General features: G+C 40.9%; 1 protein-coding gene across 4 annotated transcripts in view; it reads left to right on the top strand.

The window, feature by feature from the left end:
* Positions 1–15,040, top strand: part of UST (uronyl 2-sulfotransferase) — a 233,848-nt gene that overhangs the window by 128,068 nt on the left and 90,740 nt on the right. For all 4 annotated transcript variants that reach the window (XR_331477.4, XM_025180626.2, XM_075924400.1 and 1 more), the window contains one exon: positions 1,329–1,408. Coding sequence is in view for 3 of the 4 variants with exons in the window: in XM_025180626.2 (XP_025036411.1) it covers positions 1,329–1,408 (80 nt within the window). In the remaining variant the exon portion in view is untranslated. The remainder of the gene's footprint in view (positions 1–1,328; positions 1,409–15,040) is intronic.

A 15,040-nucleotide genomic window follows, 5' to 3' on the forward strand; every position in this document is an offset into this window, starting at 1 on the left:
ACATTTTAAGCTCTGCAGTCAGTCAGGCAGGCTAGTTTGGTAGCTGGCAAGTAAGTTTCTTGGCCACAGCCTGCTTCTGGCACCCTAACCCTTTCCTGCCCCAAGTCTCTGCTGCCCACTCTACATACCCACACCCTCTGTTCCCTTCTTACAACCATACCTCCTCCCAGATCTGGCACCCCAATCTCCTGCCCCAGATCACAATCCCCTCCTACCCTAGGTCACATCCCAAACCCCTGCACTCCAGTCCCCTGCCCTAAGTCACAACCACCTCCTTCACCCATATTCCCTTCAGACTCCATTCTCCCTCCTGCACCCCAGTCCGTTCTAATTGGTGTTAGATTCATGGTGCTTTGCCATTTATCCCTTTTTATACGGGTAACCACACTAGCTCCCTTCTGCACCCAACCTCCATCCCAGACCCCACATCTCCTGCATTAATATCATGGAAGAGTGTGGCTTTTGATCACTTCAAAATCTTGGAATGGCCCCTGTCAAAAATTATTTCCCATCTCTGGCTTAGAGGGAACACTGGGAGCAGGGGAGAACAGGCTACTTACCCAGTCTAATGCAGGCAAGGGGGCGGAGCCTCAGCCCTGCTGGCCGTTTTCTAGCTTGTGCGGTTGCCTCCAGTAGTCACTCTGCAGTATCGCATCCCTCTGAACAGCAGCCCCCTCTCTTTCCATATTATGAAAAAGAGTCCCATTCCCAGCACTTCCTGTTTTCTTGGCACAACCAAACCATTGCTTTGAGTTAGGATAAGAGGAAGCTGCATATCAAATTTGATAGTCCTAGCTGTTACTGTTTAGGAGTTTTTGAACAAACCGATCCAGACAGACAGATGCACATTTTTTTAAATATATAGATAAAAAATAGTCTCCTTCCACATTTTCTGATGCAGATTTCAGACACATCGCATTTTGGATTTGCGATTAGTAGTTTAGATACACTTTGAAAATAGAGGCCACTTACCCAAATCTGAATTTGAATTTTGAAAGTTTTGAGTAAGGAGTTTAGTTTGTACTTTTCTCTAAAGTAGAAATTAACATTTGAAAATGTATAAACTCATGGTATAGTACACTGATTCCTACTACAGTGATAACATTGGTGTTAAGATTCATGGTGCTTTGCCATCTATCCCTTTTTATATGGGTAACCACACTAAAGTTACAGTCTTAGCCTGATTTTTTGCGGGGGAGTAGGTCTAGATGACTAAATGATTATATAGTGTTTGGGTGTTGCCATCTCTGTCCAAAAACACAACTTGGTTTAATTAGGTAATTTTGATTTAGTTGTAATTCTTGTTTTTTTTTTTTTTTTTTTTTTAGATGGAATTGATTAAAAACATAAGCACTGCTGAGCAGCCCTATTTATTCACTAGACATGTTCATTTCCTCAACTTTTCAAGGTAAGGCACTTTACCAGTTACAAGGCTTTCTTGTTTCTTTTTACTGCAGTTAATAGAAATAACGTTTAGCTTCTCTTCAATTGCAAACTAATCTATGTCATTACTGTGAGAAAAATCTCTTTTGATGCTAGACGCTTCACAAATACGGTCAAAAGGTAAGACTTCTTTCTACATAACATTCGAGCAGTTTATTTTAATCAGCCTGCATGCCTCAGCATGCTTTTAACTACAAGAGGTAATTTTAGTTAATGACATTCCCAGCTAAAAAACAAATTATATACTGTATCGTGTATTAATAAAGTGCCTGCCAGATTTCAAATAGATTTTTGCCTCTTTGAAGTTAGCTTTATTGTAAAATATTAATTAACTTCTTCTTTTAAAGCCTTAAATTCTTGGAAAAGGAGGACGTATGAATTGGCACATTTAACTTACTATACACTGTTATGTACACCTGTTGTGTGTGTCTGCTAATAGGCTAACATCAGACTTCCAGTGATTTTTAGTGGTTTTGTACCAGGAGTGTATTTAACCTAATGGTTGTACGTTTATATATAAAATTGTCATTCATCCCAAAAGATACCAAAATGTTTTATAAATCAGATAGAAGGAATTACATTATTTAATGGAGTGCAGCCCCTTCTGGCCAAAAATGCAACAACTATTAAAAGTGTAGTTTGGAGGAGAGAAAATGAAGAATACTCAACTTGGATTAACCTAATGAGGAATTTTAGGAAGACAGACTGTAATAGTCCTCATTAGAACTTGACTCGGGCACAGAGGCTGACATTTCCGATTTTTAACGGCTACATGTGCATTGCTTTTGTTGACTATGAAAAGGCCTTCGATAGCGTCAAGTTCAATGCAATATTACAGGCGCTTGCAGAGCAGGGCATTAACATGCAATACATCAATTTGTTGAAGGAAGCTAATACAGGCTGTGCAACAGATATTACTCTCCTCGAAACTCCCTTCCGTATCCCAGTCGAGAAAGGCGTGAAGCAAGGTGATACGATTTCACCAAAGCTATTCACTGCATACCTCAAAATGGTTATGAACAAGATCAATTGGAGGAGCAGTGTCAACATAAATGGAGAACGATTATCTCATCTCAGATTCGTGGACGACATTGTATTAATTGCCGAAAGCACCAATCAATTGCAGAACATGCTACGAAGACTTGACAAGAAAAGCAGTCAGGTTGGTCTGAAAATGAACCGCTGCAAAACGAAATACATGCAATCAGACGTCTTGTGATAACAGGAGAAGAAATCGAAGAAGTGGAACAGTGCATATAATTGGGCCAAGAAGTTAATATGCGCCAAGACCTGAACGGAGAACTCTCGCAAAGGATTCGGGCAGAATGGCGTGCATTCAATTCCATCAAGGACGTCCTCAAAGGAAAAATCGATAAGACCACACGAACAAATATCTTCAATTCAACAGTGCTGCCAGCCATGTTGCATGGCAATGAAACGTGGGCACTGACAGAGAAGAGCACCGACTATTGGTAGCTGAAAGGGCAATGGAGTGAGCTATGTTGGGAATTTCCCTTCTGGATCGTATTCCAAATGAAATGATTAAAGAACGCAGCGGCGTGAAAGATATTATTGTGGAAAGCAGACATAAGAAAATGTGATGGGCAGACCACACAGCACGTCTCACGGACAATAGGTGGACCTCAATTATTGCTGAGTGGTACCCGCGAGAACAGAAAAGACTACCCGGTTGGCCTCCAAGAAGATGGGAAGATGACATTGTTAAACATTTTGGACAAACATGAAGAAAAAAGGCAAGAGTGCGAGAAGAATGGTGGATGTGTTGTGATCGGCGCAGTCTTAATGATAGCTGAAGATCGATCAATCCAGGTGACGTGGTCATGACCTGTTTTGCATTTCATTAGAAAAGTGGTTCCTCAACTAGCACAATGTCCCCAAAACCATATGGGACCACTGATTTAGTACTAATTTAGATGGAAAAGTGGCACAATAGCATTTTCTGCCACCCCCTGGAAATCTGGAAATCTTTGCAAGGGCTGTCCCAAATTCTCACCTATTTTTTTGTAATTTTTCCAATACAACGTATACCAAAATATCAGATTCATCATAATATACAAAACAGATAAAGGAAGAAGAAGAAGAAGAAGGAGAGAATTTTCACATCTCTTTTCAAGATCCATGTAAATGATAGACCTCTAAAAAGTCAGCCCAAATTGCTTTGAATTTTTATGGAATTCCCTTTTTGCAGAATACTGGTTACTTACCAGCTATAAGATCATCCACATCACTGGACCTCACGCATCAATGTTTGGTGGAGATCAACTTTTTCATTTTTGCAGGATTAATATTTTAGCAATCAAAGCAGCATGTTGAAATGACCCTGGCTTGTTGCCAAATAATCTCCAGGTACCAGGAATATAGCCAAGAATGAAACTTTAGGGGGAGGACTCCAATTTAGCATCTAATATCAAATTAGTTCCTTGAGCTATGTCATACCAGAAATTCTTGATAGAAGGTCACTTTCAAAATATACGAGCTAAAATAACCTCTGGAAGTTACATTTCCAACTACATTTGGCCTTTGAGGTCCATTGCCATTAGCCTATGTAAAGATGGGTATTTTTGAAAAAAAAAAGACTTTTGGTGTATAGAATTGGGTCAGAGATAATTGTGTATCCAACGTGATGCAGCAGGAGAGTGAGCCATTTCCCTCCCCTCCCCAGTACCAGCTCTGCGGTGTGCCTGCCCTGTTCCCTGCATTGCTACCTCTATCAGAGGCAGCAGTGGGTGATAGGGGCGGGGGAGGCTGCTGCAAAGCAGCCTCTATCCACGACAGCAGCCTCTGTCCGTGGGGAGCTCGGACCATGCACGGACAGGGGTTACTGCCACCCTGCTCTGCTGCCTCTGTATCAGAAACAGCAGCACGAGTCAGCAGGCAGCTGGTTTGTGCAGAGAGTTGGTTTTTAAACTGGCTCCCCTAGCAGACCCGCTCCACCTGCCACCGTGCTGCTGTCTCTGATAGAGAGGCAGCAGTGCAGGGTGGCAGGAGGCTCCTCAGGAGTGGGGTTGGGGACACACTGGCTTCCGGCCCCTCCTGCGGGGCCTATCGAATAGTTATGTAACGCATTACTATTCAGTTACACGATATCTAACATTCCCAGTAAGGAAACTTTCTTTTTCATTTAAGATCATTAAAAGTAGTATTCTTTTGCTGCATAGTGAAGTTTTAAAGCTATATTAAGTTAATGTTCAAGTGTAAACTTTTGAAAGAACCGGCATAACATTTTGTTTAGAGCTGCAAATATTTGAAAGTTACGAACTGCTTCCATTCCCAAGGTGTTCGTAACTCTGAGGTACTGACTACATAAAGTGTGAGACAACTTTGTCCAGTCTCACAGAAAATGTTTTAGCTAATATCTTAGTATCACAATTGCTTAAAGAAATAGGCCTGTAATTAATATGTAGACCAAGGTCTTCATTAGGTTTGGGAATAACTGAAATGGCACCTTCTCTGAGTAAGAGGGAGAGTTTGCTTATTCTTTACCTCATTGGACATATTCAGTAACTTAGGGATTAAAGTTTGAGAGCTTTCTGTAAAATTCAGCTGCGAACCTATTTGCAACACAAGTCTTTGCTACTTTCATTCCTTTATAAACTGATTTCTAGAGGGGCACTTAAAAGCTTCTGAGAGTCCGCAATCTGTGACAGAGACAATCCACTAAAAAGTTATCTAGAGCATCTTCACTTATTCACTCTTCAGCTATATATAGTTTTGAATAAAACTGTTTGCAAACACTAGAAAAAAAAGCTGTTGAAATTGTTTATTAATATCTGACTGTGTGTACCATGAATAACACGAGTGTTATTTGTGTTAGCCTTATGATTAAATCTGTATACTCACAGCTTACCAACTGTCTCACTAGATTCCCAGTAGTTTGGTTTCAAAGAGAATAAGCAAGCTCAGTCTTTTGTGACAAGTTTGTTGATTGCTTATCTTAAACTGATGAGGAGTCTGAGTTGATTCTGAGGAGGGGATAGAAGCATAGTCTATGTCCAGGGCCATAAATCCCTTCAAAGAGTTATCAATTCCTTGTTCTCTCCTTTTCTTTTTATGGGTGGTATAAGATATGAGACAGCCTCTGATGAAGTCATTAAAGGCTTCACAATTTGAGATGATGAAGCAGGGAGTAGAGTTTTTTTTTGGGGGGGGGGGGTGTTTTTTTAAGTCCTAACTCCTGCTGGATAGAGTTGTCAAATGATGTATTAAATTGCAGAGAAGTATTTGATCTGCACATTTTAGTTGGGGGTGCAAACTCTGGGAACCTAAAAGACACCTGTATAGGAGCACTAGAAGACTTACCCAGCATTGCTCAGGTCCTAAAGGACAGAGAGTTGGGAGCGTAGGAAGTGCAAGAGTGAAGTTGTGGGGGGGAGGGGAGGGAAGAAGGATTCAGGGAGGGAGGGTTGGGGGAGTCTTTCTCTCCCTCTCTGGCCAGTAGGTTCTTTTGGCCTCCTCAGCCCCCCATCTAGCAGGGACCTTCTTGTCCTTTTTCCTTCCCCCACTCCCCCTCCCCCCCACTTTCCTTCAGCTGGCAGGTGTGTCTCCCCCACCCCCCAGCCAGCAAGGACCTTCTGTCTCCTCACAGCTCCTCCCCGACCACCAGGGGCCTCTTCTATTTCCCCTTAACCCCTTGCATAGCCACTAGTGGGGGTTTCTTCTGCCTTCCCCCAGCCACAGTCACTAGCCATCTCTTCTGTCTCCTCCTAGCCCCTCCCCCCAACCACCAGGTGTCTCTTCTGTCTACCCCCAACATGCCCACAAGGAGCTTCTTCTATCTCCCCCTAGCCTCCCACAGCCATCGGGGGGCTTTTTCTGTCTCCCCTCAGCCAGTAGGGACCTCTTCTCTCTCCCTCCGCTCCAGCATTGTAGCTAAGGGTCTGGGAACAGGGGAAGATTTGGGGCAGAGAGGTTACTTACCTGGTCTGGTGGCAGGCAAGATGGTGAGGGATGCTGGCCATTCCTTTGGTGTTGTGGTTTCCCCCAGTGACCACTCTGCAGTACATTACTCTTCTGCAGCCTCGCCGCCCTTAATGGCCATTCTCAATATCACATCCCTCCTCCGTGTGCCCTTCCCTTTGTGTGTTATGGGAAACAGTCCCATTCCTGACACTTTCCATTTTCTTGACATAAGAAGATTCCGACCTTGCTTTTAAGTTAGGATAAAGAGGAGGCTGCATACCAAATTTGGTGGTCTTTGCTCTTACCATTTGGGAGTTCTTAAGCAAACAGACTCACAGATGACAGAGGTTAAGCCCAACATTACACAGAAGCCTGAGGAAAAGAATCCAAATTCTGTGCTATCCGGGCCTGTGCCTTAGCCATCCTTTTAAATGTGTTTATATGCAAAATCATTGAGAGCCCTCTTGGACCTGCTCTAGCTTATGGCATCACAAATGACCACTTTTGAGCCATTGGAGGACTCCAGAATCATTTGATCACAGCACGCTCTGACCACTTCTTACCCGCTCATGAGGCATGTCCTTTATTCCCAGATACTGTGAGGGCATAAGGTAGTTCCACCAGCCTTAAGCCACCAAGGGAAGTGCTAGACATAGAAGAAATTCTCTGTGGGAGAGTTCTGCTGCTGTGTAATTGAAAACCATTTGAATTATGTGATCATGTTTCCTTTACACATTATAGTTTCAAAAGATTACTAAGTCCAAGCCTGAGGTGTGGGGCGTGGTAGTTAAATGTGAATACTCTGTAGTCTGTTTATATAGAAGTGTTCTTTCAGCTGTTCCATGCACATTACTGCCTGTTCATTATTCCTTGATTATTTTTGTTTTGTTAGTTATGAAAACCTTCAAACAAAAACCATTAATCTTTCAGTTTAAAACCCATTGACATTTATTTCTTCTAGCCTGGGGCAGAAACCTGAAAAGGTTTTTTCCTTTGCGTACTACAACTGGCCAGCCTTGGCAGAAACAGCTAGTGTTCAATTTAAAAATGTCTAAAAACTTGCCTCGGGATACGTGAATGTTTCTGGTCTCGATTGTTAGAAGTCAGTGCAGGAACTTGGAAGGAACATGTTTGTAGCTGCCATGCAAATACTTTCCCAATATCTTATCAGATCAAAGGATCAAAACACAGCAAGGGTGCAAACATTGTTTAAACCTCAGCTAAATTCTTGAATATAAATACATATGAAATTTGCTTTATGCCATCTTGTAACTCTTATCTCAATGTCTGGATTACTTCTCCAGTAGCTCAAATCAGTGGAACAGTTCATTGAGGCAGGGAAAAAATTAACTGTAAATTAACTGTAATACACTTTGCAGTTTAACAGACATGCATAAAGCATCATTATAAAAGCTTATTTGACAGAGTTCTGGAAAACTGTCACTGGCAAGTGGAAGGAAAGGGAGAGTGTCTTATGTTGTTGGGCCTGCTTTAGTATGCTGCTTAAACTCATGACTAATTTAAAGCATGCAAGTAGTCCCAATGAAATCAATGAGCAGTTCATGTGCTTAGTCAAGTATGCACTTAAGTCCCTTTCAAATGGACGTTGTAACTTCTACTTTTCATAAAAAAAGTACCATTCTAGTTGTGAAGGTAATCACTCCATGTAAACGGGTGCATATTGCTGAACTGAGTATTGCTAGATTACACAAGCAGCAGCATAATGAAAATGGCAAGAACTCAGGTCAGTTTTTTCATATCATAACAACAAAATTGACCTAGTCAAGTAAATTCCATCTGTTACTGTTAGGGAAGATTCTGAGAAGCAACATAAGAATGCGCACAGAAAGGTGATGGTAGAACAAGAAAAAGAATCTAGATCTGCAGCTATTTACAGGTGTACCCCTTTCAAAAAACAAAAAATCCCAGCAACAAACGACAAACCCTGTCTAGTTTGAGTAGTGGAATGCAAAGGGAGGGTCGGAGGGTTTGACACCTGAGAATAAGGCAGTAGAGTTCAAATAGATGATCAGAGAGATGAGAACAGGCATTGTGGGAAGAGTGCTAGAGGTTATTCATGATGCAGTACTACAGCATGGTGTCCATGCTGGCACCCTACCATTGTATCCAGAGCACAGCAAGCTCTATGCATCTCACTGAGGTGGTTTTCTTAGCCCTGGCCTACACTAGGATTTTATTTTGAAATAACCCCCTTAGCTCGAATTTATAAGTGGAGTGTCCACACTACCAAGCCTGTATTTCAAAATAACAGGCCACTTATTTCAAAATCTGTTCTCCTCCTTTCCTCAGGGAATAATGCTAATTCCAAAATAGAAATTTTGAAATAGCTTAAGTGTGGGTGCTCCAGGTCCTGCTATTTTGAAATAACTACTCCTCGGAGTAACTTGAACTAATTACTTTCCAGTGTTTCCTAGAGCTCTAAAATCGAGCTAGTGTGTCCACATTAACAGAGCCTGCCTTGGACTAATTTTGAGGCTTCCCTGTAGTAGGGACATGCTATTTTGATTTTGTGAAATTGGGAGTTCAGTCGAATTTAGTTATTTCAAAATAAATTCCTACTGTAGACACGTCCTTAGAATGCAGCAACTGCAGAACTAGTGTGCACTAAGTGTCTTGCCAGTGTGGACACCTCGAAAGCTACAGCACTGGAAAATGATATACTGTGTAGTAACTTGCCAGTGTAGACATGGCCTCAGTAACTTAGGGAGCAGCAGTGACTCTGGAAAATTGAAAATTATTTTGGTTTCTATTTACAAACCACAAGTCTCCCTTCTTCCTATTTCTGCTTTATTTGTGTGTGTTTGTTTTTAATATAGCTCCTGGTACCAAAATAAGTAAATTTTGTCTGTTTCCATCGTTCCTCAAATACACAATTGTGTGGTGTTTGGTTTTTCTTGAAAAAGTACTTCTCAGTAGCAAGCAAAGTCTTTAATGCTCTGTTTTTAAAAACAGGCATAGCAGCTAACACTGACTTGTTTATTAATTACAAAGGGTTCAGTACAGCCAATAGGTTTGGGCTGTTTACCTCCACTCGAAAGTAAATTCAGAACTATTGTTAGAAATAAAGCATGCCCTCTAATGCTTTATATAAAAATATAAAAGCAAAATTCAATTCAGATTACTCCATAACTGATTCCCGGATAGTGCCCATTTGCATTAGTAAAGTCATTTTCTTTACATACTTATATCTTTTCTGCAAATTACAATGGTTCTGCTACAACTGGTGCTAAGTCTTGAATCTAAAAATGCAATTTTATAGTGGTACCAAAATATTCTCCCTCCCTTTTCTTGAACTGCTTTCTTTCTCCCACTCGGAAGCAGTTCAAGAGTTCAATTTTAAAATGGCTTGACATTCCAGCATTTCTTGTTGTTCTTGGACTGCTCTATAGTGGATCAAGCGTGTATGGCTTTGGGACTGTGATTTCTCTTTGAAACTCCATTTGTTTTTTCACCTGGGAAAGTGAAGAGTGCATATAAAATCATGCAACTCGAAAGCTGGGTTTTTTTCTTTTAAAGTTGAGTAGTTTGGTGCAATACCCAAATACTTCAAATCAAACCCTACGATACTAAGAGTATGTCTGAATTACAGCCGCTATTGGCTAAAATGTATGTCACTCAGGGAAATGGATATTCCACTCTCTGGAGCGATACAGTTTACGCTGACATAAGCATTTGTGTGCCCAGCACAGTGTCAGCATGTAAACGCCTGCTGACATAACTTATGCCACGAGTAGAGGTTGTTGTTTTTTGTTTAGTTTTACTGTTTTGATTTGCCCTTCTCCAAATGCACTGCAAACAGCACACCTGTGTTGGTACAACTATGCCATTGCACTATTATACAGTACATATAGACATTTCCTAAGTCTCTCCAGCACCGTGGCAGGGCCCAACAACTAAGCCTTCAGCCTAGCACCAGAAAGTCATTTTGAAGGAAGAATAACTGGAATATTTTGAACTTTTCTATATTCATAATAACTTTTAGTTTGCTAGTCTGGAGTAGGGCTGTAACAAGGTAACCAGTTAACCAGCAGCCCTGGGTGGAAGGCTACTCTGGCTTGGCTTGTGGCCTGCTAGGTGATGCAATGGAAGAAGGGCGACAGCTCCATGATTAATTGGTTATATAGGGGCTATGTCTACACTTGCGGCTTGTTGCGCGAGTAATATGCAAATGACGCTAAGCGTGGAATATCGCCGAGCCTCATTTGCATACCTAATGAGCCACCATTTTTTCAGAAGAGGCTCTTGCGCAAGGAGGAGTGTCTACACTGCCCCTTCTTGCGCAAGAAAAACCCTCTTGCGCAATGCCGTTCTTCCTGAAAAGTAATAGGTGTAACGGCATTGCGCAAGAGGGTTTTTCTTGCGCAAGAAGGGGAAGTGTAGACACTCCTTCTTGCACAAGAGCCTCTTCTGAAAAAAATGGTGGCTCATTAGGTATGCAAATGAGGCTCGGCAATATTCCATGCTTAGCCTCATTTGCATATTACTCGCGCAAGAAGCCGCGAGTGTAGACATAGCCATAGTGTTTAACTGGATAAATTTGTAAACTAGTTTGCATTCCTAGTCAGGAGTATCCCTAGATGGTGATAATATAGACATTTCTGTAGCAATGGTTAACATTGCTGCGGCATTTCAGTTCTTAACCCTGTTTTCAGTTACTTGTAATTGTTTAAAAATGTGACCACTTAGGATGAAATTTCCTAGCTCTAGTTTCTACATGAGACAGATTTTTTTATTTGTTTTTTTTTTTGTTTTGTTTTGGTGAGGAACTGTTAAACACTTAAAGCTGTGTTTTAGTATGAGTCAAGTTTTAGAGAATTTTAGTATCTGCACTACAAATAATTAGGGCAAACTTTTAATGAAAAGTTCTGCAGTTGAAATGGCTGAGACTAGAAATTTGAAATTCAATGGAGAGATTCTCTTAACAGAAGAGAAGTGTCTTTGATTATTCTGCTCAAAACCGATTGAGATTTAGCTGATTTAAGAGACTGAAAGTTGCACTTTGTACACACAATGAAAATATTTCACTTTATCAGTGGTGTGTTTGAACACACCATTACACATCAATGTTGGGAAGAAAAATAGCCAGTGCTGATCATGAGTGCATTACTGATATGACACTGTACTGATTGTGCATATCTCCTAAAATGCAGATTAATGTGTTTGTTGAATGAGCCATGCTATAGTGTTCATAGTAGAGAATGAGAGTTATAATAGCCATCATGCAATCACTGTTCCTTGGCTTGCCCAGCTCAGTTGTAGGAGCACTTGCCTCCTTGGATGCATACCTGGAGCAGTGTAGGATAGTCTCATATTACCTAGCTAATAGATCCAGATTGATGGATTTTTTTTTTCTTAATAAATCTTCTTCCCTAGGAAATGCCATTAAAAACTACGTTAAGAGAAAACCTAAGACTCCATGGTAAAACCCGTAAGTTGGGAAATATCAAAGTTGAATACACAAGGCTAAAACCCTACATTTTGTATACATCATTATACATACTGTGAGACATTTTCTATCACCTCACAAGATCGTCCTTATAGAATGCACACTGACTGGATGGCTACAACGAGCTACAGTCCCTCTTACCTCTTTTTTTTCCTCCTTTTGAACTCAACATCTTAAATCACAGTAACCATCACATAATGGAAGGCACAGGACAATTACTATGTGCTCTTTGTCCATTCTGCAATCTGGAACATTTTTGAAAAACACTGTGTGGTATTGGGCAGTGTGAAGATAGTACCAGTCACCACAGGTGTTTCTCCTTGTGTCTGGGTCTGACACAAGCTCTCCATATGCTGTCTCACGCACTCTTTTGTTCCAACTCCAGGTCCTGTGCCACTTTGCTATTGCTGGTAGGGGATCTCAGGCATACTTGTTAATCTAGGTCAGGGTTTCCCCACCTATGGGTCACACACCCAAATATGGGTCACCATTACATTTCAAAAGGGTCGCCAAGTGTCTCCCCAGTTGGCTCCCCTCATCTCCCTCCCCCCCATTTTTGAATTGCCTTGGGTCACCAAGTCTTCCTGAATTGTCAAAATGGGTCCCCATCTGGAAAAGGTTGGGAACCGCTGTCTAAGACTAGCAACCTAAATCTGCTCCGTCTCAGTCCTGGTTGTTGTTTTCTTCCGCTCTTACTCCACTTCCATCTCCTTAACTATTTCTGGGTTTACTTGCAAAGATTCAACTGCTCCCCAGAACTACTTCACTTTTCTAAGCCTCTTGTAAAAGTGTGTAGTCCAGAGCAGAACCCCAAGATTTATTCTATCCCTGTATCTCTTCTTTGTCCTTGGCCAACTCTCCTTTCTTCCAGAAAGTAACTGGAGATCTCTCCCCTGCAACTCCTTCCTGCACTCATTTCACTACTCTCCCATTGGGCTCATCTGCCATTAAGCCTTGTTAATCTCTGGCATCACTCCAGCTGCAGCATATAAAGTTAATTGGCTCTATGTGGGCTCCATTCACCCTTGTGTGGGGGTGAACACCTCATCAGAAGTAGCATAGAGCAATCTTTCAAATTACTGTAACCTCAGTTTCCTAACGCCATCATAAATGTGATTCAGTTAAAGCTGAAGTTGCATTAGTGTTTTCAGCACATTTTGTTGATTAAAGAAACATTGCTTACTTGAAATCTAGTCAGTTGCATAAAATGGAATAAACGTATTGCGGGTGTTGCTTCTGATCTACCCACCATTTTTTGTGTAGTTTTTATTTTTATTTTCTTTCTCTCCTCTTCTGCTGTGTGACCCAGGCAAACAGGAAAATGAATTGACTATGAACTTGTTTTACATAGAATAATGTGAGAGATATTATTCTATCAGTAGACTAGAGAGATATATTCTTCTCTAATCTCATTCATTTAGACATAACACAGTAGAAGAGAAAATACATGCAGTTAGTGTGATTTATTGTTAAATTGATCGTAGCCCCTTCTCAGATAACCTGTCAGTTCACAAGTACCAAGCCATGGTCCCTGGAATACTTGCAAATGTTCTGTGGAGAGCTGGCTAGTCATGTGGCTCTGGCTGCTTCTCTATTGCCATCTACCAATATGCATGAAAACACCTAAGAACACCCTAGCTAATATTCTATTTAAGCATTAGCCTGCCACAGAGATGTAATGAAGTCACAAAAGAAAGAGGGTAGTAATTTCTAGAAGACAATAGTAATAGTTCATTTGATTTAGTATTTGCTAATATGGTGTCCTCCACTCCATACAATGCACAGATGAAATCATGTTCTGTACCAAAGGCTCATAAAGCCATAAGGGCTTATCTTCTTGGTCCATTGGTCCCCACTAATGAACTAATAAATTCTAGTGCTCACTAGCGTGTTGCACACTAACTGGTCTATGTGGACCATGCTGGCATGCTCTGCAGTTAAAAAGCTGATCATGTTGGGAATCATTAGGATAGATACTAAGGATAGAAAATATTGTATCACCTCTATATAAATCCATGGTATGCCTACATCTTGAATTCTGCATGCAGATCTGTTTGCCCCATTTTTTAAAAAAAGGCGTATTGGAATTGGAAAAGGTACAGAAAAGGGCAAGAACAATTATTAGGGCTGTGGAACAGCTTCCATCTGAGGAGACACCAATAAGAACGGAGCTTTTCATCTCAGAAAAGAGACAACCAAAGGGGCATGTGATAAATGTCTATAAAATCATGACTGGTCTGGAGAAAGTAAATAAGGAAGTGTTATTTATTCCTTTTCATCACACAAGAAGTAATGGGATCACCAAATGAAATTAATAGGCAGCAGGTTTAAAACAAATAAAAGGAAGTATTTATTCACTCTGTGCACAGTTAACCTGTAGAATGCTTTACCAGGAGATGATATGAAGTCCAAGACAATAACCACAATAAAAAAGCGAACTAGGTAAGTTCATAGAAAACCGATCCATCAATGGACATTAGCCAGGATGATCAGGGATGCAAAATCATGCTCTGAAGTATCCCTAGCCTCTGTTTGCTATAAGCTGGGAATGGGTGACAGGGAGCTGATCACTCCGTGATTACCTGTTCTGTTCATTTCCTCTGAAGCACATGATATTGGCCACTGTTAGTAGACAGGATACTGGGCTGGATGGACCTTTGGTCTGACCCAGTATGACTGTTCTTATGAAAGATCTGTAGTGAGCATTTATATAGTCCCATTTCAAACGGTACTACATCAGTGCACACTTTTTAGGGCACATCAGCAGGGTCTTCATAGTCCTGTGTATACTAGTTCAATATGCTAGTGTAGACTAGAACTTACATCCCAGTTGATACACCCAGATGTACTAGACAAGGGAGAAGAGAGAGAACGACTTCCAATTCGTGTGGGGGGGGGGGGGCAATTTATATATTCCCACAGGAATCACTGTATTTTACAATGACATTTCCTAAAGTTGTAACTCCAGAAAACAATAATTCTGGCATTGATAAGAGAGCTCCCAAAATTTTAGTTAATGAGTATAATATTGCCAACCCTTGACATTTTATTGTAAGCCTTGCACTATGAGGTGATTTTTCTTAAAGCCTGAACTTAAAAACCCTTTTGTTTGAGTCGAGAACCTCAGCTTTCATTTAAAAACATTTTTTTCAAGCTCTTATGGTTGCAGAGATAAGTCTACAAATGTGATCCAAGTATAGTCTAAATGCT

Source organism: Pelodiscus sinensis, chromosome 3 (assembly GCF_049634645.1).
Source record: "Pelodiscus sinensis isolate JC-2024 chromosome 3, ASM4963464v1, whole genome shotgun sequence".
Taxonomy (NCBI): domain Eukaryota; kingdom Metazoa; phylum Chordata; order Testudines; family Trionychidae; genus Pelodiscus; species Pelodiscus sinensis.